Consider the following 23,861-nt stretch of genomic DNA (forward strand, 5'->3'; position numbering starts at 1 on the left):
TTACTGCCGAGTGATAGCGATCGTTCAAGCGAGGTACCTTAATTAATCAGTGACGGAATAATATGAAGTTGAGAGAGCGACGAGTGGCTATATTTGGCACTGTTTTCCTTGCTCATCATTGCACAGCTATGTCTACATTACACTTTACAGTTTGAAAATCAAAAGCGCTTTAGCCACGAGACGCGGAATTATCACTCCGATGTTGATGATGTTTATCGCGATTTCATAATTTCACGCATATATGAAAGTTATTATTCATCGATTGAATTCCTTGTGGAAAACAAGTATTAAATATCGGAATAAGTTTGTACGTGGAACATTTGAGAAATTAGAATTCAAAAACGAGACACGACAATAATTTTATAATCTTTACATAAAGGAAATATAATTAATGAATAGACTTTTTTTTAATAAGAAAAGATAATAGATATTTTTGTAATGTCAAGCATTATATACGGAATGCAAATTTAAATTACGAGCCAAAAAGATTTAGACGCGAACATTGCCATCAATTTGAAGGAAAATTATTTTTCATTCAAATTGATTAGTTGTGCATAAACCACAAATTTTTCTTAATCTGACACTAAATAATTAAATTAAATTTCAATTTGAGATTTTTATTTCCTTAAAGGGGTTAGAGGATTTAAAATAAATCTCGAATTGAGATTTAATTTAATTATTTGTTATTGAATTAAGAAAAATGTGTGTGTGCCCTGTGCAACTAATCTGTTTCAATGAAAAATAATTTTTCTTCAAACTGACGTACTATCATCCGCGTTTGGCTATTTCTAGCCTGTTGTAATTTAAATTTGTATTTCACAATGAGAGCCTTACTAATATTATGTAAAATTCTTGCTGTTAATTATATGGAGTTTTGGAATTTTGAAAGAGTATAGAAAAAGTTTACTTTTATAAGAGTAAAGTGTCATATATAATAAATTAACATTTTGTGATTTTCATGTTAATATCAAACACAAATGTGTCTTATTTCATTGTTTTCAGCGAATAGAATAATTTGTCGCTAAATATTAGTCACTGCTGAATCCATGGGGTTCTTGCAATGCCAGAGAGATAAGAGACCAGCGTGTATGATCAGGAAACGTGTTTCAGCGCCCACATATCCACATATCCGACTATTCGACGGTGTATATAAGGAGTCTCAAAGCGCATCCACCTATAATCGGCGTTACCTAACTTCTCGCCGCAATGATTTACGTGATCGCCTATCACTTTTACGAGCCCGAATGCTCTTTCGCGCGCGCGTTCTCTTTCCTCTCATCGATCGCGAGTGTTACGGAAAACAGTCGTTCCCGAACGCATTTTCCATCCGCGCATCTATTGTTCCGCGTTTAATAAGGAGAGAAAGAGAAAGAAAGAATTGTCTGTCTGTACAATAAGATTACAAAAATTTCTATCAATTATAAAATATTAAAAGTGACGAAAAATGTCTTAAATATTTCGTACATATCAGGATCGATACACTTAATTGTACATTATAATATAAATTTGCAAATTATAAATAAGTTTTATAAGCATTTTGAGGGAGAAGGGGGATGAATTATACCTATGAACCGGTGTACTGATGAAATGAGGAACGATGACTCTTGGGGAAGAGAAATGCAGGAAATACGCGGACACGCATATGACAGCTGCGTGGTCAAGACAATCGTAAAATATTGCTGTAAATGCTGTCGTGAAAATTTTTTTACATACCTTCTATAGAGAGCGCGCATAACGGTGTGCAAAACGAATTATGGATTTTCGGATTTATGGATTTGTGGAAGAACGCGCGGCCGGCGACCGGCCGCTACGTGCGATTTATGGATCCTTCTCGCGGGTTCGAATGTCACGATACCATATGTATGGATGTAATACGCTTGTCACTTAACGGCCGCTAGATCTAGATTTATAGACGGTCGTAGATCTTCAGACGTGTGAACGCACATTGGCGTTTCGGGGACTATAGAAAGACTGGTGAGGAGGGGAGGAGGAGAGAGGAAAACCGCAGAGATTTTTAAAATCGTGTAGACGGAAGATAAAAGTGAGTGAAAAATCCGCTTTGTTTGCGGTGGTATGCATCGTATCGAAAAGCTGCACGAACAAAATTTTCGGTTCTTTTCCAAAGTTAGATTCAGAATCGATCAAACTATCGCGACGGATGAAGAGTTTCTATGAATTCTGTTATTTTTCATTTATTATATACAACATATGTCAATAGAAATCTGCTAAATGTTGAAATTTTTTTATGCTCTCTCTCGTACATTATCCGATAGAAACTGCATTTGAAAAAACCACGTTTAAAAAATGAATTTTGAAAGTACAAACTTGATGAAAAGATATTCGGAATTTTTAAGAAGATTGAAGATTTTATTTTCCAATTCCACACTCTGTATATACGGATCCTTAATTTTTGATATCACTCTTTTTCAAAATTATTATCAATTTATTTAATTTAATTTTATAGAGCACATTTTATAGCGTCAAAAATGATTGTTGAAGCGTACTGATATTTATATAATATATTTATTTTATTTTTATTAAACATATATATACATAATATATATAATTTATATAATATAAAATTCTGCACGAAGAGCTTATCTGTTTGATATCAGTGCGAAGTGACAACGTGAGATGGGAATCGGACGGCCGTATGTAGCGCTAAACATGCGGCGAAAATCGTCTTGTTAGAGAGCAACCCCGGGAATCGACATGCTCGGGTTGACGTTACACTGGCTATTACTGCCTCTAATGGTAGCATAGCCGTCCGACTTATCTCCCACGCGTACCGCCATTCCTCACGACGATTCCGGAATTGGCGTGAATTGTCCATGCGTGCACCTGTCTGGCAATTCTCTTAGTGATCGCCGATGAGACCGTTCGTTCGCGGAAATTGCAACGAAAATCTCGTACAGCGTCGCCAATAATAAGGATATTTAATCGAAATTACACAATATTAAGTTTATCGTTGTATTTTTTTTTAATTTTCAAGAGATTAATTATTTTAATGAGAGAGAATACAAAAATTATTTACACATGTAATCTTGTATTTTTTATCACGTTAAATGATGAAAATGAAAAATGAAATAGAATTTAATACTATGTTAAAGTGTATAAAATTGGTATCTTATTAAAGCAATGAAGTTGTAGTGTTAACTCAATTTGTTGCATACAATTACCGTCTATATTTAATTCTAAATCATTTGTAATTAATTGTAGCAATATATTTCAATTTCTCTCATACACTCTTCACATTTTAAATATCGCAAATGTCGATGCTGCCTGATACTTTTTAGAAAATATCTCGATATTACAAAGTACAAGTAGCAACAGTACCAAAGTACGGCGTTTCTGGGAGAAGAGTATCGAGCGTAAGGGATGCGCATGAAGGGGGTCGAGAGTAGTGGGATTACTCGTTAGGCCGAGTCGGCGTAAACGTCGAACCGCTTTATTCGGCGTCGGTAACCAGACGAGGAGATAGCTTCCCTTGGCGTAAGAGCCGATGGAGGTGGTGGAGATGGCATGGTAGGTGAAACGAGAAAGATAGAGAGAAAGAGAGAGGAAGAGGAAAAGAGAAGATGAAGAGGGAGACGTGTAGAGAGAACGAGAGGAGAACGGACGATGCTGAAGGTGGTTCGCTAATGTCACGCCGCGTTCCTAGAACCCTCCGCACGCTGAAATTAGATTACCGCGAGATTGCTGCCCTTCTACTCTTCCCTCTTGTGTCCCTCTCCCTCTTTCCTCCTTCTCGATGCTCGTCTCCGGTCCCCTCCCGCGCTCGTTCCCTGCTTCTTCGACCTCCTCGGAGCTTCTCTTCGTCCACCACCATCAGCATCGAGAGTCGTTCCCAGAGTCCGTCCTGTCGTTCGCATCACCACGGCGAAATCTATCTACCTACCTGGTGGCCTTTCTCGTGGCTTCGCATTGGATCGGTTAGGTCTATGCGCAGAGATGGAATCGTATTTGTGTATATATGCAAGCTCCGATATGTAGGTATATCTTCTTCGCCGCGTGCGTGTCTACTACATCACCTACGCAGCTGACGGGATGGTGCAGGACGATACCGCACGCCATTTCTAGGAACTCATCCCAACCGAATCCTCTTCGCACGCATGCACGCACAGACGCATGCACGCACGCACGTATGCACGCACGCACGTATGCACGCACGAACGAACGAACGACGGAACGAACGAACGAATGGATGGACGGATCGGTCGCGCACGCACGCAACGCACGCACGCGAGAACGCACGACGGGCGCGAATACACACGCTCCGCTTCTCGACCGGTTTTTGGAAGCGATTCGGCTTTGACGGCTCCTCAATTTTGAAATTACCTTTGTCGGGGAACGCGCTTCTAATCTTCTTCAGCATCCGCTCTAGACATCACTCGAGCAAATTGTTCCAAGTATTTTTTCGGAACTCGACAAAAATATGTAAAAATAAAAATGACGGAGAAAATTTGATGTAAAATATTCGTGTTCTATATATAATAATAAACGCGACTGTTTTTTAATCTTAATTAACTCGTAGCCCGATAAATCGTGTAGAAATGTTTTTACGCAATTATAAAATTAGGCTATGTTTATCTAAAAATAAATTAACAGAGAAAGATACGTGCATATAATGTATTTATATAATTGCATCCGTAATATAAAACTCTGTTTTAAATCTCTCTTAATTTAGGTATAATTATTCACTTGATATGTTAACTTCTCGCATGACATCGTTCATTTAGCGCTAAGTAAAACATGCGAATATGAACTTTGATGCTGAAGAGAGCTTGCTGAGATTTAATTGTTACAAATTAAATTTCTGATGCAAGCAGATCGATCGCCATTTAATTATTCTTTTTTTTTTAGTTTAAAAAAATATACATGACATACGAATATGAGAAAAAATATAACGCTAGTCGCGTATGAGATTCGTTCGATTCTCCTGTGAGGAAGAGCAACGAGAAACGGTAACATCAACGTATGCGGCGTGTCCCACGGCAGGAGTACGCGGCATCCGGGACGAACTATTAATTTCCTTTCGGTCTCGCCGATTTCCGCGACCATGCGCGTCGTAATTTTCTCGCCGATTCGTCGCGGACGCGATGGCGAGTTTTGTGGTGGCACTGAGAGAACATACGACTGTGTGTAATAATCACCTGTGACAATAATGTGCGTACACAAATGCAGTCCTTTTAATGATAAGAAAATGAGGAAAAATGGAAGCCTTTTCTGTTGCTAGAGATGATGTACGTACTTATATAGGCTGTCGCTATTTGCCTCGTCCATGAAACTTTGGACTAATTTGAAGAATTATTTTTTTATTTCTTTATATTTTTCCAAGTATATTTTAAATTAAATTATTGTGATATATACAATATATACACTGAAAAAATACCAAATTAAGAACTTGTAAAAATATGTTATCGCATTAATGGGGTTCAAATTATTATTCTCCGCCTATATTTTCGTCTTGATGCGGAGCGCACATTTGCATCATGCGTACGTTATCGCGTCACGTTTCTGAAACGCTAACTGCTTGGCTAACCTGGTACATAAGAGATGTTGAGTTGCGACGAAACTCGGCGACTTCGTTTCCTAATACACGCGATCGTCCCCAGTATTCGACTCTCCCTCTATCTTTCTCTTTCGCTCTCCTTCTCTTAAGAGAGTCTTAATAACAAAAGTTTCACCGTGTTGGCTGCCTCCTTCTCATACGACCTTCGTCTCACAGGCCCATGCTATACGGGGAGAGTATCATCTTACAGCTTACGAAGATCTCGCTTGTAACTCGCTCCCGTAAAGCAACTACCCGCCCCCACGTGCACCAACTATCTCGCGAAGTCGCATAGCATTACGCTTCTCTTCTCGCGTCCGTTTCTCAAAGGCGAACTTCGAGGGAAGCGAATAGTGCGAAGAGAGGAAAGCGGACGAAATTAGGACCGATGCATTAAAATGCCTGTAATTTCGTACTTTGTATAAATTGGGTCAGTGATGCTCCGCTAATAGTTTAATGAAATTTAAGTTGAGAATGATTATATCGAATTGCATGCTGTAAATTTAAAATGATTACTAAATCGTCGCGCATTATTAGCGAGAGTAATAAACGGAATATCAGATAAAATATAATATATTTACTGAGAAATCGTTTTATTTTCATCGCAATCAATTTGCTAAACTTCTAAATAAAATAATATATAAATCAATATAATAAATTATACTTACAATTAGACAGTGGAAAAACACTTTCGTTCTTGGTTAGCATGACTTTAATATAACTAGTATAAATGAAATATCAGAGGAAAGGCAATATGATTTCGCGAGGACAAATTCCTGGCCTATCTGGAATTAAGAATTTGCGAAACATAGTTATAAACGAACCAACTGGCGGAAGCTACCGCTACATACCATCCCGCAAAGTGGCATAGCATTACGCCTTTCATGTCCGTTTCTCGAAAGAAACTTTGCGGGGTTGCTCTTCTCGAAAGCGTAAGGAGACGTCTACAAACTCGACGAGGCAAGGATTAAATTGAGGGAAGTCTTCTTAAAGTTGCATACCGACTATCTTTTAAAACTATTAAGTCAAGGCAGATATGATTTTCGCTTCACAGGGGGAACTCGGCGGAGAGAGAGTACGAATTTCCGTAATAAAATCTAGATAAATGCGGAATTATGCTGCTTAAGACGGTGGCGTTGCCGCGCCAAGCAACTTGGACGTCGTTAAAATGTCGCGTTTAATTCCGACATACCAGATTTGCGAAAATTTCAACGATTCGCAAGATTCTAGGCATTTCATGACTCATTCGATCATCGCTTATTCTCGTTTCTCTCTCTGATTTAGCCATTTCTTCGTCATATACGTAATGCAAATGTGATGTAACGATACGAACCACTCTAAGATTTCCTCGCGATATTACGCGCTTGTACAAATGTCAGGGAGATCGACTTACGCTGGTCATCACGTTGTGGAAAATCTATTTCGATGAAGCGGAAAATATTTAACCGACAATCCTGCGGGTCCTGTTGGCACAGGAGCATGACGTGCATCCAATAAGCGTTTTCGCGAGGGGGACACTCGGGCAGGGTCAGTTTTCAACTCGGCGCCGCGTGACAGCACATATCCATTTACTGCTTTCGAGGATTGTTTATAGCGTGCGTGTCATAGGTCGACGGTAGTACATGCTACGAAGGATCGTGCGTTACCTATCGCTCCGGGGATGCGTAAATCCGGGCTTCAAAAGATGTATGGCCATTCATACGTACTTTTTGTATTCGTCGTAAATGAAAACCGCGTTAGTAAAAATTCAACATTTTTGAAATCGATATTATATACATGAATTTCAACAGAAGTTAAAAAAACACTTATTTTATTGATTTTTTTCCATTTTATTCTATTTTTTATTTTCCTTTTTAATTTTAATTTTTTGTTTTTTGTAATGCTTATTTGCAAATTAATCTTATTCTTCTTTATTCTATAAAAGGTTGAAAAAAATCACGTTTTTAAATCTCAAAGTGTGTTGCTTGATTTTTTCTTTTTTTTTGTATATGCCTAATTTTACAAAAATGATTCTGCCTGAATTATCTTCAATCCAGAAATAGATTTAGATTTTTGGTAAATAAAATATAAGATTTCTAATGAAGATTTTGCGTTACACGTTATATCCGTAATTGCATTACGTTGTTCATTTTTTCGCTGACTTGAATTGATTTTCTAATCGCGCCGCATAAATCTACAACATTTATCGCAGTGCAGCTCGATGCATCAGTGAATATCGATGCATGATGCAGCTTGTTGCGTGGCTAATATATGCACCAGTACAATTTAGTTGCTTTCACCAAGAGATCGTTATTTAGTACAGACAAAACATCTCATTCGGTAGCGATTCCGTAATTTTTCCGATCAGATTGAGAGCAAATAAAAAAGATTTGAAATTATGACAAAAAATGTATGTGTATATATTTTTTAAACATAGATATTTTTTCTCCATACTTCAAAAAAGTTTTCCTTTTGTCTGTACATACATATCACTTATGTCATTTACATGGTATATACATATAAAATTTTTTGACATACCATAGAGATTTAAATATCCCGTACGAATTTTCCGACATAATGGAGAGCCGAAATTTGCAAGTGACGATTTATGTTCGGTAACGCGATATATTATGTTAACGAAAATTCAGAGAGCGTTATGCTGGAGGAGAGAATGAGAAAAAAAGTGCGATGCGCACGACACGATATCATCCTAATTGCTTCCAGGCTCTTGCGCGCGTAAATTACTCTGATTAATTGAGGCGAACTAGTGCGTGCATTTTTAATTCCACACGCCTCGCCACATAATTCACATGCGAATCGCATCTCTCTCGTCCAAGGCGCGAAGTAGAAAGAACCGTGCAGAAAAGAGCAAGCGGCAACGATGAGAGATTATTATCGGCGGCCAACTTTTGCACATAACGCGGCTCGTGCGTCGTGTTGCTCCTCGGCGGGTGCTTTGCGAGCTGTGCGGCCACAAGTTCGCCACAATCAAATACAGCACGAGAGCCCGAGTCTGCCCGCGAGCTATTATTTCGCCAAGTGCGAGCGCACCGCGAGACGGCGAGTGCCTTGGAGCGCTCGATCGCAAGAAAGATCCCGCCGTCGCGTCGTAATCGCGTGCTCGCGTTCGCCGCGCAAATATCGGAGAGTATGGTGCTGCTGTACTCTCTATAGATACCCTTTCTCTTTTATCCATCGCGGGGGATTTTCTTGCGTTTCTCATCAGTCGCGTAATGAGCCGGCGACTATCTCGTTTCGCGTAATTAAAGGACAGAGACTACGCGTTGACGAATTTAATCCTTAATTTTATCCTCTGGAAGTCGACCGGATCGCGACAGGTTCCATTCCTTGGCTTGATATTCCTCCGACAGAATCGTGCTTTAATTACGATATAAAATTATAGATGTTATAAAATATATAATGCAATTATCAAAATAATATAAACATCACGCTTTTCCCAAACAATTTCAGTGGGCAAAGAAATATTGTCGTTTATGTTGAAAATGCTACTAGCTAATGATAAACTATCGTAGGCTAAACATTTTCAATACTTTGGCTGAGCAAAAGAAATGAATGTTAAATAAACTTAACATGACGGAGACCCTGCGTTATAGGAGATTCAACAATTCTTAAGATTAATGGAAGCTTTTCCATGCTTTAAGACGTATAATGCATCCGATGCAGGTTGATCGCTGGCGACCGAGGATTTACAGTATCGCAGCATCGATATTATCGGTCGATCGATAAATAGTCCTTTAAATATCGCCGTGTAAAGAGATGAGCGCGAGTTACGGTGCACCGCTATATACACGCTGTCGTGTAACGTGCACACGTATAATAGTACGTGCGGCGAGAAAGGGGGTAAATGAATCGGCGCACTTTGCGCGCCGAGGCCGAGGAGAGAGAAAGAGAGAGAAAGAAGGCAGGCGTGCACGAAGCTTATCCATGGAACATGCAATAGCACGCGTATTAAAAGTCGGCTAATTTAAAATCGAGCGAAGATCTGCGCGCGGGCCGCAATCGAGCCGCGAACCGTACTAGAGCTGACTCACGATCTGATGCCGAGAAATGGCGTAGCCGTCGAGGGATCTCCTAACGGAAGGTCGTTGCCTCTCGTGGGCAAAAAAACGTTCCGGCCTATAGCTCGTTCTGCGCGATCTACAATTCGCGAGAGAATTCGTGACAGAATTATATCGGGTATAAGTCTGCGAGAAAATCGTTCTATTTTGCGTTGGGGTTGGAGCAGAAATTATTTTATATCAAACGAAAGGATATTTTTTAAAGAAAAATTATTTTACACCGCTCTCCAAAAAATATATAAATATTTACAGAGTTATTTATGCAATTTTATACATCTAATGTGTTTGTAAATTTTGTTTACAGACGAGTGTGAATTTCGTCAGGCGGTCCATAGAGAAGCATTTCGTCACTATTCGCTGTCATCATAGTCACACATCGCATCTGCACTTGCGTAATGGCGAAATGTAAGTACACGTTCATATTATCCAAGACGAGTCGATCATTTCGCGTCACGTCTTCATCCGCCACGATCGATCTCGAAGGCTCATAACGGCTGAGCTTGATTAACCCTTGCACGCCTTTGAGAGTATCGCGAATAATTCTTGGCGTTTCGCTCGCACGCGCGCGCATTGACGGCTCCGAGAGCCCCGGTGCGAAAGCACGCTTGCAAATGACTGAATCCCTATAAATCAGGGCTATAAATCGATAGCTCAACTTACCGGAGCCCATTAAGCGAGCTCCGTAATAAAGCTGTATCGGTAACGTTATTGGTGTCCTCTTAATAACAACTTTGTGATCGCGACCGAATAACAGAGAGTAGCGTGAATTATGGGTGTAAACTCCACCCCTTTATCTCGCCCCAGTTTCTCTGCTTCGTTACATCCAGCAGGTACAAGATGTCGCATAAATTCAGCACTCTTTTCTTGGTTTACTTATCAATATCTACAGTTGGGATATAGTTTGTATTTTTTTAATAATTAAAAATGCATAGGTTCTTGCAAATAATGCAAATTAATGAATTTAAAAATATGATATGGCTCCCTTTTAGAACATTTACATTAAAGGCTCAATTACAAAGTTGAACGTAAAAAACGCGAAAAAACTGACCTGAAAACCCTTTCTTTATTTACCCAAATATTTAATGAGTTTTTTGTTAAGAGCAAAATTGATCAAGAAATAAATTCTCAATTAATAAAGAATCACATGTGCGAGATCGGTGGCGATTCTGTGCCTAAATCAGAGATGGTTTAACCGCGGGGTCACCAACCCACCCTTGGTAATCGCGGGCGATGAAGGGATGGCGGGATCTTTTTTCATTTTTCTGGAAATCGAGCGGCGGGCATGAATTATTACCGAGATCACGAATCCGCTTTCCACCCCACTTCGTTTCGCAGTAGAAATACGAGGATTCTATGAACCGAGCTTGTTAAAACTTCAGGCTCTCCGGCAGAACGGCGTGCAAAGCTTTGACACGTTTTTCAAAAATTACATTTCGAGAAACCTCATTTTTTTTCTACGTTCTCTCTATTACGTCTTATTTTATGACGTATGCTATTAAAAATCTGCTGACCGAGATTGATTTCGCAAGTGTGAAAACTGGCACGTCGACTAGACATGCACATTTTTCTGTGAACGAAGACAAACTCGAAGTGGCAATCAATTAAATCAATTAATTCTAAATACATGCAATTTGAAGAAAAGAAATTATTTATTAATACATGTTTATACATATGAAGAAACATATTAACAAACGAAAAATTCTCTGATATACAATATACACGAATATGTTATTTACTAATTACTTTATGTTAAATATTTTTTTTGATTCTATTAATATGTAATTTGTATTTGATTATAAATGTACATGAATAAAAAACGGGTTAATAAAAGCCTGACGCAGAAAATAAGACGGATTAATAATTGTCTTCAAAAAAGATTTATTATTGATTAATAATTAATGATTAATTAATAACTAACTAATAAATATTTTTTGAAGATAATTATTTATGCGCCTTGTTTTCTTATTAGCCCGCTTTTTATTTTTATGTATATTAATAATCGAATTTAAATCACATATTAATAAATTAAAAAATATTCAATATAAAATAATTAGTAAATAACATATTTATATTATAATATTAATATATTTTATCAGTAATAAATGTAGCTTTAATCTATATATGATAAAAGCTAGCAGCGTGTGGTAACGAATATGTTAGGCACGAGCTTTCAAGTTGTATCAATATGATTTAAAAGACTTTATAGTAATACCAATTAGGAAGTATAAGTTTTATAAAAATATCGTTATAATTTTTTTAAAATAATTGTAAAATATCATATTCTATAATAAGCAAGAAATTAATGAGATGCGATTTAAGAGACCGGCATTAGGCAAATCGATATTATTAAATACTTTTCTCTCTCATTATTATATATTAGAGTAGAATAAAATAAACTTAATGAAGATTTTTATAGCTAAATTATTATGCGACAATATAATAGTTTTTACATTAAGCTTCTAAAATGATCCAAAAATAATCTGTTTATATAAACTGAAAAAAGACAAAGTAAAAAGCCTTTTTTATTGTTATAAAAATAATTAAGACGAAGTAAAGCTATTTCCATCAAAACTGCGCTCGCAATGTTTTTTTCCGGAAATACTATAAATATCCTTTGAATGTGCCCCGGATGCATCGAAACTGATCCGATCTCATCTATTTTTACCGATTAAATTCAAAACGACGAATCGACGAAGGGACGGACAGCCGCGGTAAAAAGGACAAGCAATATCAGATATACACGCGGCAGGAATGTTCGTTCCTCTGTACGTGGCTCGCGAAGGATATAATAATAATATCGGCACGAACGCGAACGCGAATGCGGGTGGGGTATATAGTCGTCACGACGGATCACGTCGAAAGTCGTGATCCTCCGCGGCGTCCAGGGACGGCGAGATCGCGCTTGTGATCAGCTCCTCTCTCACAGAAGGCAAGCTCTCTCGCAGAAGAGAGGATCCGCTTCTTCTCTCTTGCCCGGCTCAACCTCCGCACAAAGTTCTGGTGCGTGCAATGCGAAACGTGACAGAACCCACCCGCCCCTTCGTCCGCCCTCCTAACAATACCTTCTTCGTCTCTTCTGCCGCCGCTTCTTCTTTCCCGTCTACCTTCTTTACACCGCGCACAGCTCCACCTCCTACTCTTCCTTCTCTTCCTCCTTTTCTTCTCTTCTCTCTTAATCTCATCTTCCTTCTACCTTCATCTACTCTCCATTCGTTGCCTACCGCTCTTCATCCCGACCTCACCCGCGCGATCTTTACTCCCCGCGAAATGATCTCCGAAGACATTTCAGTGGCGACTCGCGGCACCAAGGAGAACCGGAATCCGTTAACGCGACGTCCAATTCTCTGCTTTCCACGGTTGTGCCGTGACGGTTCGGAGTTATAAATCGGCGCCGAATGGCCGCGTAAAAGGAGCCGCCGACGTTATTAAACGCCGCGGAGACTGATTGACAGGATTCGCGCAGGATACCATCGGTATCGTCCTGTCTTACTGCTCCTCTCTCCTTCCTTGCCCAGTCTGTATTTATCACTAGCCAATTCACGTAAACGTATACGTACGTAGCGAGCGTAAACAACGTTTTAGCGATATCAGTTCTTAAGCAGTGATAATTTCTTAACAATTATTACTCGATTATTATAAAACGAGTAAATTATTAATTTAAAATTAAATACGAAATAAATTAAAAACATTATATTAATATTTTTTTTAATTGTCAAGGATATTCTCAAGCAATATAATTTTCTTATTTTCTTATTTTATGTAATTCCTCTGTTATTACGATCGAGAGTAGCATGTAAAGATCAGCTGTTTTGATGCGTATACGCAGGATCAGCGATGAAAATAATTCTTTTTGAGAATTAAGAATGAGTATAGTTGGTATAATTTTAATCGTACTAAAATCTAAAATTTATTCTAAATTATTTTTTGAAACCGAGTTCTTTCAAATATTTTCATAGCTATTACATTTGCGTTCTCCAAACTCGGTGATGAAAAGTTATATCACCGGTCACAGGCCGGGTGTCTGCAATCGCATTATCGTTAGGAGAATGAGCGAATATTGGATGATAACCAATTGCCAGTTATACCGTTCGTGCCTATGGCATTTTGAATTCATCCTCTCGACGAGCACCGCGAGAGCACGAGGGATCGACGCGCGGTCGGTCGCGTTGAAGATCGATAATTCCGCGGCACGCTGTGCGCTACGGTAAAGTACGCTCTCTCTCTCGAAAAAAAAAAAAATACGGCGGCACGTTCTCTCTCTCTCTCTCCCCGGCACGGGATTTCGCCGAACGATTCCGACCGTGAGATTTGGATCACCCCGTATAGTACACGAGAACCTTATGATGGCGACCTCGCTATCTTACCTCACGATCCTGATCACGATCACGCACGCACGCCGAACCGCCCACTGCGTCCCCCCACTGTACCCTCTCTCTCTTTTCCTCTCTTCTCTCTGCTCTGTGTGTCCCCCCTTTCTCTAAAAGCCCTTCACCCCGAGAGAGTTCCGACTACTCTTTCCAAGCGCGAACGCACGTGCGTGCGCGCTTTGGATAGGGAAATAATTCCGCGAGAGAGGCTGCGACGCGTAAATCCGCTTATCGCGGATATCGCTATTCTCCTTCGGATATTAATATATTGCGTAGCGCATATATATATATATAAATATAAATATGCACTTACATCCTGTATCATTCTTTCTTTTCCAACGGATATTGTTGGATATTTTTTATTGCGGCGATTTAGCACATATATTTCGTATCCCTTTATATTATACAATATTATATATGCATTCCTACATTATAATTCAGAGTCCAATTTACAAATCAACCGCCTGTTGCAACTGGCCCCCCGATTACATTACGCTCGGCGACAAAAATGGGCACGATCAGTGGTATATCGGTCCCGGCTATCTATACGGGAGTACCACGATCGTTATTAACGCGAACTGGCGAACGTAATAAAGAGAACGTTATTGCCACGCAACACAAAGGACATTACTCGCTCGGGCCGCCGTTGCACCCACATACGTGCTTTACACGTAAGCGCGTACGCACGCGTGACCGCGGGCACGCTTCTCGCGCACGACTAACGGTGCCTGTGGACATTTTTCGATTCCGTTCTCCTCCTCTCTCTCGTTCGCCGAGAGAGCGAATGGCGCGTAGGTGGAATTGCTCGAACGTCGCCGTGACCCGCCGTAACCTCGGGGCCGACCGCTGCTGCCGATATCCCGGATCGCGATGCGAAATGCTCGATTAACAACCGCTAAACAGTATTACTTTCTGTGGATCTCTTAACGCGTTTCCGCGCTAAAATGTGCACGAAAAAAAATATTAACTACCACAGCGATATTTTTTTAAGTATCCCTGTATTATACCTGAAATTTAGTTACCATACCTAAATTTTAGCTGTGGTAATTAATATTTTTTAGCTATAGTTTAACGGTGAATTCTCTGTTCTCCCAGGTCTCCCTAAATTTGGTATATGGGTGTAATATAGGGACACCTAGAATTTAATTATGGTAGCTAATCTTTTTTTCTGTGTGTACACAATAGTATTTCTCAATTCTTAAAAATAATAAATCAGATTCTGAATGCTATTGTACATAAAACTGAAATGAAAAGCGATACCAAAAATCCTAAAATTATGAAATATCCATCGGAACATAGAAAAAGATCTTAACATATGTTATTGGTATATTTATTTTAAAGTTGTAAGATATTTTCTTTCGCGTAAAGGATAACAAATTTCTCGATCTCATTTCCAAGCACCAAATTTCTGTAATACATTTCATAACTTATATTGTAACACTGTTCAGTGTTACGATAAGCACTTCTTTATATATATATATCTCAAAATCGTATATAAAAATAAAATGTCCGATTATCTATATATTTAGATAATGCAAAAAGCATTCATAAAAACAAAAGAAACATTCAAACATTCTTAGACGCATGTTATTCCAAGTACTTACTTAGGTACTGAAAGTAAGATATATATTTTATATCGCTCGCAGAAAACGAAAGATCTATTCCTCACGTCTATAAGCTGGCGAGTCGTTCCCTCGACGCTGATCGACGCCCGTGATCTGTTTCCTTAAGAACACGACGGTCCCTCAGCGGACCGGAGCGCGGGTATCGCGGCACCGATATATATTGCCGCGAAGTTCTCTTTGACCCGGGTTGACCCCCAGGGACGCCCGCGTACGAAGATCCGTATTTGCGCACCGAGGCGATCCGTCGTCGTCGTCGTCGTTGTCGTCCACATCGTTTCCGCCTTCGTTCTTGCGCGAGATGTTAGTAGGTAGGTAGCTAGCTAGTTCGTAATTCTCATTCGTTGCCTTCACACTGAAAGAAAAGCATGTGACATTTGCCACTATAATTGCATAGTAAAATAATTATAGTTATGGTTTCTATTTTTATAGATTATTACTATACAATAATAACCTTATACGTAGTAATAAGTAATACTCTTATATAGTTGGCATAACTATAAATTATAATAATTACAACTATTTTTTTCTTAGTTCACGGCCGTTCATAATTGTCGCCTGGTTTTTTCGCCTCCGCGCTATAGCGTGTAATTTAAATGACAATTTACGAGTAAGTGACAGATTCGAGATTTGTCGATGATAGTTTCAGTATCGCGCAAACTTTGCTGATGGAAATATAATAGAATATAATAGATATAGATTATCTCAAGAAGAATATGCATCATAAAAAAGGAATTCTGTTAATAGTATACACAATTGTCTGTTATTTTAAATCTTCTTTTTCTCAAGATTTATTCCATAGTTTAGATGTGTTGACTATTGAGTTATGTGTATCTCCAAACTTGAAATAGACTTTACAAAGGAAAAATAAAATTGATTTATATATAGTTCGTTCGCGTAGAGAGTTATTTACAATTGAACAGATAATTTACAAAATTACACAGTCTATATTTTTTTTAAATACTGTTATAATGTTATATTATACTTTGTTGAATATATACTGGTTATTCTATTAAGCGTGACGTGTTCTCATTTTCTCTTAATATTGTATCGGTTCGAGCATTTTTTTCCCTACATTTCATAGACATGTCATGCTTCGTCCCATGACAAGTATGTGGGATGGGGAAGGGTGGAGGGCGGTCCAGCGAAGGATGCCTTAGGTCGGTATAAGGCACGGTAACTGCAAAAGTACGGGTAGATCATTAGCAATGATTTGTTGTCGAGTAGGCTGCTCAATGACCCCGTCGGCTGGAGCGTGAACTCTGGGCGTGTCGAGATTCCCCGCGCTCGATGATCTCGTATGCCTATAACTATCGACTTCTTCGTGTCTCGATCCGCCGACTATAACGTGCCGCGTGCGACGAGCATACGAACGTTTCGAGCGGATTTCAGCACATTGTGTCACTTCTGTATACTCGATACCGCGATATACTGCGATATATTTGGTGTCAATGTATACGCGAAGTTGTTATATTAAATGAAATATTGATATCGATATATTGGTATGAAAGGATATCAACATATTATGCTCATGCAATGGTAAAAAAATTTGTTGATATCAATAATAAATATATTGAACAAGTCTAAAATATAAATTTTTAATAAGAACTCTTTTTCAACTTATATTTTCATTGCATTAAAAAATAAAAAATTTTGATTATTAGTAAAATGTTAAAAAGTTAAGAGGGTTTGTGGAGAGAGAGAAATAATTTCAACTATTGGAAATATTAATATTTTGTCCCTTACAAGTACTTTTCTGTAGTGTTTATTTTTATTTCCTATAATATAAAAATATCTGATTGATATTTAAAAAATTGTCTATATGCTAAAAAAAATCAAGTAAAGAATATCTAACGTATTGAAGCGAAAAGACGATTATTGATATATTGTAATATTGCTAGCAAACTTATGTTGGCGCTTGTAAAAGCACGCTTCTAATTATTTGTAGAATTAGAAACTCGTAGCAAAAATGTTGCTTTGTCGTTGTAAAAATATCTCGGAGAAAAAGCTTTAGGATTGTGATTGACGGTGCGTGTTTCCCGCGATTTGGCCGGATTTTCCATAGTATGTAGCATGCTCTCTTTCTCATGAACAGAAGCGGCACGTTTACTCTAAAAGTATTGAACTTTTTGATAACGTAAAAGAGAAAGAGAGAAATCTCTTCTGTATACGTGTGCGTGTAGATACACTAAAAGCACATATTTGAAAAATTGCAGTTTTTATTCTACTTCTACAATTAAATATATATATATTATCGCTGTTGAATTTATGCGTCAGAAATACACTTTTGCTGAGAATGAGTTATTTTAATGTTAACGTGTAATGAAAGAATAACTTTATATGTCTCGACGGATTATAAATACAATATTTAGAACATTCAGAAGAATAAGTTTTAAAAAGAAGTGAGGAAAATTCAATAAAGAAGTAAAAACATTCTAAAAGTAGATAAATTCTCTTGCATAAAATTTTACTTCTCTTCCCCTCGCTCGTCCTCCCACTATTCTATGTAAAAATAGAATAGCAAATAAAATATAAAACATTTATTATAGTGATAAATAACGTGTAAATAAATTTTATCTACAATCATTACATCATACAAGTGAAAAGCAATGTGCATTTAAAGGGGTACTTTTACAATGTAAAGTTAAAGGCAGATATGTATAAGATATTTATAAGTAGATATAATCATACGTTCAATCGACATTATCAAATAACCCGAGGCGCTCTTATCGCGTTGATATACACTGAATAGTTCCCTTATCCCTTTTACGTTGCAGATGCGAAGATATCGCATCAAAGAGTTCCGGCGCTCAGCCGATCGCGAGACGAGCGAGCAAAAGTGCAAAGAATGCGGTTCGAGTTGGGTGTTGCGGAAGCTGGCTTAATCCGCACGCGACTATACTGCATTTAATTATTTATCTGTGTATCTCTGTCTTCTGACAATGGGAACGGGACCCGATGCTATTCGATTATTTCTATTATATTTCTCGTCTATTTGTATTAGGCTGATATAAAGCCTGTCATTGTTAGAGCACGTGAAGATGCATCTGTGAAATTAAGAAAAGAGAGAAAGAAAGAGAGTAGAAGAATGTTCTCTTTTAATTTCATTGTGTGAGATGATATCGATATTGATATTTCCGTAAATCAGAAAACTTGTAAAAAAAAATGTTCCATGTTTCAATTCATCCACATTTCTTTTTACTAAAGTGATTCTTTTCTCTTCTTATATTCTTAAAAATTAATCAAAATCTTGAAATCCTTGCTCTTATTTTCATATCTTTGTTTATATTTCAAACCAATGTTGTGCGCAACTTTTTTACGCGCTCGCATTAAGAATTCGGTGACGCGTGCCTTCTCCCCACCTCTACTTAACCTTCCTAAATTTTCCGTAAATATGTCAGTCTCGTCATGGTAGCATGAGTATAAGGACGAATTAAGCTCGCTCCGTATTTCTCGTGTATTCTTATCAGTCAAAAATGAATTGCGTATGATCGAGTGTTGGGTGTGTCGAAGCGAATAACGGACGATCGTCTCAATGCACTTACTAGTATGCGTAATCGCGATTACAACGTGTCTTTCAACATTTGTAAGCGGCATTTCAAAGGAATAACAAGGAGCAAAAAGGAGCAGAATGACGATAAGAAAAATAGATAGGTACGTGAGACGTAATAACTACGCATTCGTGGCTGGTGATGAGTCTATACATTGATTTTACTTATTACATGTCGATGATAGTGACATAACTATATTATCGCGAATTATTTGATTGCAATAATTATATTTGTTGGACGTTCTATAATGTTCATTGAAAAAAAATAGAAATACTTAGCATATTATATATTACAATAAAATATCATAAAATATAATATAGAGATATAGGTATTTAATAATATATTATATACAATAAAATATATTAATATAATTATTTTTTCTCTCGTGAGTTATATAATTGTAAATATTGAAATATTACTTGAATTTATATATCAATAAGAATTTAGTAAATATTCCTTATTTTATTGTAATCTCTTAAAATCCAAATTTAGTTTAAATTAAAATTTAAATCAAAAAATTCAAAGAATCCTAGTATTTTAATATTGAGCAACGTCAATGACAGATAATTCTCGATAATTAAAAAATTATCATCTTTTGTTTTATCTTTGTTTTTGACTCGCCTTTTTCTACTTGTTTTCTTTTTACAAAAGAGAGAGAGAGAGAGTGTGTGTGTGTATCTATTTCCTTTTAAATCTATTGCACGAAATAACCATCGATGCTGACATTTCTTTGAATGATATATATTATATTTTCTATATTTAATTATTATATATTTCTAATATATTACTATATATATATTTATTTATATATACGTATATATTGTTCTGTGAAAGGATAATTGTTTTCCTTATTTAATATTTTCTAAAAATATAAAAGTAGGAAGATAAATAATGCAATGCATTCTAAAATCGTTTTGCATTGAATAATAATTAATTTATTGATCTCCGGAACATTCAGCATTAAAATGAAGCACAATTAGCAAGATATCCTACATATCTCATCCGTTGAAATAGATAATGTCATGAGCATTCCTGGGGTAAACTCCTAGAAGATTTCCCGTTATCGACACGCTAGGGTCCCGATGGAATCCGAGCCGCGAGTTCTAGTCGTGCGCGTCATTTAAGCGTATTCACCGGTCAAGGGAGAAGGTGGGAGGAGATAGGGGTTCTTATACGTCTCTCCTACGTACGGCAGCGGGGCATTGAATTTACGTTATTACCGCTCGCCGATCGGCAATAAAAAAGAGCGCAATGCGTAGTGAAGGCATGGCGTAACGGGTATATTCGCGAAAGGTCAGGGGTCCGCTCGCATTTCCAACCGGAGTCGAGTCGGCGGAGAACGTTCGCGCTCGCCGTGGAATTAATATGCGTATGTACTTGTGCGAATCTTTTAATATAGCAATCCAATTAACGCGCCATGCATACTATACGTTACGATCAAAAATCTTCGTGTGATGCCGTGTTCGCCTCTTGCGGCCGCTTCTATCCGGCCACAATCCGTGGGAAAATAGACATTGCGATTAGATGCATCCGATACAGTTTACAATCGCAGGATTCGCAAAACACAAAGGAGTTACGCAATTTCGAGATAAAATTAATAATTAGTTAATAATTTTTCTGTACTTTTATTTTTAATCTAACGATTAGATTTTTATATATCGTCAAAAGTGAAAAGTTAAGATTGAAAAATAGATAATATGTCACTTTTATAATATTTTAAAGAAAAATAAATATTTTTTAAAGATCCATAAGCGAAGAGAGAGAAAAAGAGAGCTGATTCGTATAGTATAGTTTAATATATATAATAATTACCAAAAATATATATATGATGAGAATTTGAGGACAATCAAATGCAAACAACAAGTTCAAAATTCCTCCCTCCTCCTCTTCCTTGGCAATCAAGGGTGTCATCATCCCCCTTGGTAATCCCGAGTAACGTTGACGAGAGCATGAAAGATCATCACGTCTTCCAGACAAAGAGGCGCGTCCATTTATGAAGATGCGACGAATGGATGGATACGAAGAAAAGGATTCTACGTAACGAGGTTACGAGCACGAAGACGAAGACGAAGACGAAGACGAAGACGAAGACGAAGAAGAAGAAGAAGCAGCAAAAGATGTGTGGAAGAGAAGCAGGAGAAGAAGAAAAATAGAAGAGAAAGAGAAAGAGAGAGGAGATGAAGTGCGTGAGCTCACGATGCGTCTCGGTTCGATGCACTTCTTCCTCTAGAAACCGAGACGAAGAGACGGAGGATCTCCTAACCAGGCAATGGAGGAGGAGACGAATAAGAACGAAGGAAACGAACGCGGCCTCAGGGTGGTATTGCTCCGCCGATGAGAGAACAAGGAACAAACTAGCGAGAAGAACGAACTGCGATACGAGAGGGAAATAGAAAGAAGGGATAAAGAAGTGACGGGGAGGGAGCATACTAGAAGAGAGGACAAAGCGGAATGTAGTAGAAAGCATGAGCAAGGAAAGAAGATGGAAGTTTTGCACGCACGATAACCACATAGGATAGCACGACGCGAAGGGAAAGACCAGGATGATCACGAAAGAGAAAGATAGAAAAACTCGATGGTCTCTAAAAGAGAGAAAGAGTGAGAGAGAAAGGCGCGCGTACGAAGAGCCAATGAAGGAGGAAGGCAAGCAGATAATCGGGTAGACCGAGCGCGGAGTTTTGCTCGCGATACGCGCTCTCGATGAGATCCAGGGCCCCTCCGCTGCCGCCGTTGCGGTGGGTTCTCGACGCTGCCTCACGCGGGGCCCGCTGATCTGTGACCCGGATCCTCCCTACCTCAGCCTAACCCTGGCTACGGATTTCACCTCAGCTCTCAGGACGCTCACCCACATCCACGGACGCTCACGTACATCCACGAGGAATCTTCACGAGGCACATGTACTGAAGGGGGGCAGAAGAGGAGGGGGAGGAGGGAGAAGGCATACAAAGGGTGCGAGAGGGGACAGAGGCGGAGGTCCTTGGCAGGGCACGCATTCTCTTTCTCTCTCTTATTTTCTCGGCTAACCTCGCGGGAGAAAACTTTTTACCGAATGCGTAATTCCACGGTCAGGGTTCAGCCAATAATCTGGTTCATTCCGGAATGTGTGTGCCATAACGGGAGAGCGGGGTTGAGGAGAGAAGGGACGCTCGGCCGCAGTATGTTCTATCGGACTGGAATCTCTTTTTTTTCGCCATTACCCCGCGTTTAGTCTTTCTCTCCGTTTTTTTTCTTTCTTTCTTTTGCGCGCATCTTTTGCACATTTTCCTCTTTCTCCATTCTCCCTTCTTCCCCCGTCCCGCCTTTCTCTTTCCTCTTCTTCATCATTTTCCGCGCTCTTTCTCATAAGCTGTAATCTATGCCTCGAAGGCGCGCGATGGAATACGTATTCGTTCTCGTAGATAGTAGCGTTGCTTCCGTCTCCCTTTTTCTCTACAAACGCTTTTCTCTTTATCTTTATCTCTAGCAGTCTTCACTCAGACTCTGTTGCTCTTTACAAAGTATGGTACCATCTCGACGTGTCTTTCTCTTCTCTCTTTCCTCCTCTCCCTCTATCTCTCCGTTCAGCCTCCCCGCTGGCTCGTTTATCACGCGCCGTTCCCGCGTTTAATCAAGTGCCTGAGTCTCAAATTCTCATGCGTAACTTAGCCTATCTTTATACCTCTCCGATTTTTGTCACTGTGTTTGCTTATATCCTACCTGCTCAAAGAGTGTTTGGTTACATAATTGTCGAGTATTTAACTCTCGTAATACTTTCTCCTTTTCGATGATCTGATATGCAATTCTCTCATCTCTACTGCGAAATTTCAACAATCATTTTTTTCACACAATTTCTTGATTATCGAGCAATTTTTTTTCGTAGATATTTTTGGAGAGCATTTGATGACTCTTCATGTTTCCTTCTTTTCAGAGACGCACGGTAGTTTTGTCATAATCTCTTATCTCCGAGATCTATTTGTAGATTACTTAAGCTTCACTGCGTTTTACGTCTATTTTATATCGTTTTCTGCAGAGCATTGATAGCACTTTCCTTCCGATTGATTTCGCTCTCACCCATGATACGCGATTAGTTCTATCCTTTTCTCTTCATCTTCTCTCTGTCTCTCCCTCCTGTTGTCCTTCGTTGGGAGAACGAGCCCTCTTAGTCGGCGACTTCTGCAGAGCGTAAATAGCAACTTCCTTCATCCTTCTTCCTCGTCTATTCCATTCGAGCTAGCCGTTCGTTCCGTCAATTTGTCTTCCTCTTTCAGCTCGCTCATCCCTAGTCCTCATCCTCTTCACGCCTTCAGTTCCATGGCACGTCGATTTCCGAGAGGCGTCGATAGTATCTTCTTCGTTCTTCTTCTCTACCAACCTTTTCCCATCTTCACCCTCCCCGGCCTAACCGTGCGACTCGGCGATCCTTTGTCTACCTTCGCTTGACTTCGCGCTCTCGTAGCCGACGGTCGTCGCGGCTGTTCGTTCGATTCGTTCCTCCCCTCTCGATTCAAAAAGCGTCGGCTCCTCGTCTACGCTCGATCGATGACGCACCGGAACAGCTTCGGTTCGCGCCTTCGATTTCCGAACGGCATAAATAGCAGACCTCTGCTTCGTCCGTTTTCTCTCTCTCTCTCTCTTCCTTTGATCGCTTGACAGACACTACCCGGTCAATCCGTCTTTCTCTCATTTTTCTCTTTCCCCTTCTCCCTTCATCTCTCTTTACTCTTTCTCCTGTC

The 23,861-nt window shown here is 38.9% G+C and overlaps 2 protein-coding genes across 3 annotated transcripts in view; one reads left to right on the forward strand and one right to left on the reverse strand.

Moving 5' to 3' along the window:
• Mamo (zinc finger protein 628-like) overlaps nt 1-23,861 on the reverse strand; it is a 250,285-nt gene that overhangs the window by 151,765 nt on the left and 74,659 nt on the right. For both annotated transcript variants that reach the window (XM_083051007.1, XM_083051002.1), the window contains exon 6: nt 15,646-15,953. The gene's annotated coding sequence lies outside the window, so the exon portion shown is untranslated. The remainder of the gene's footprint in view (nt 1-15,645; nt 15,954-23,861) is intronic.
• The window catches only part of LOC145943944 (uncharacterized), a 119,486-nt gene that overhangs the window by 63,023 nt on the left and 32,602 nt on the right, over nt 1-23,861 (forward strand). Inside the window, exon 6 of the mRNA XM_083051864.1 lies at nt 9,914-10,014. Within this exon, the coding sequence (XP_082907990.1) occupies nt 9,914-10,014 (101 nt within the window). The remainder of the gene's footprint in view (nt 1-9,913; nt 10,015-23,861) is intronic.

This window comes from Prenolepis imparis, unplaced genomic scaffold (genome assembly GCF_030444845.1).
Source record: "Prenolepis imparis isolate NDT839.2.m4 unplaced genomic scaffold, iyPreImpa1.0 SCAF_12, whole genome shotgun sequence".
NCBI lineage: Eukaryota > Metazoa > Arthropoda > Insecta > Hymenoptera > Formicidae > Prenolepis > Prenolepis imparis.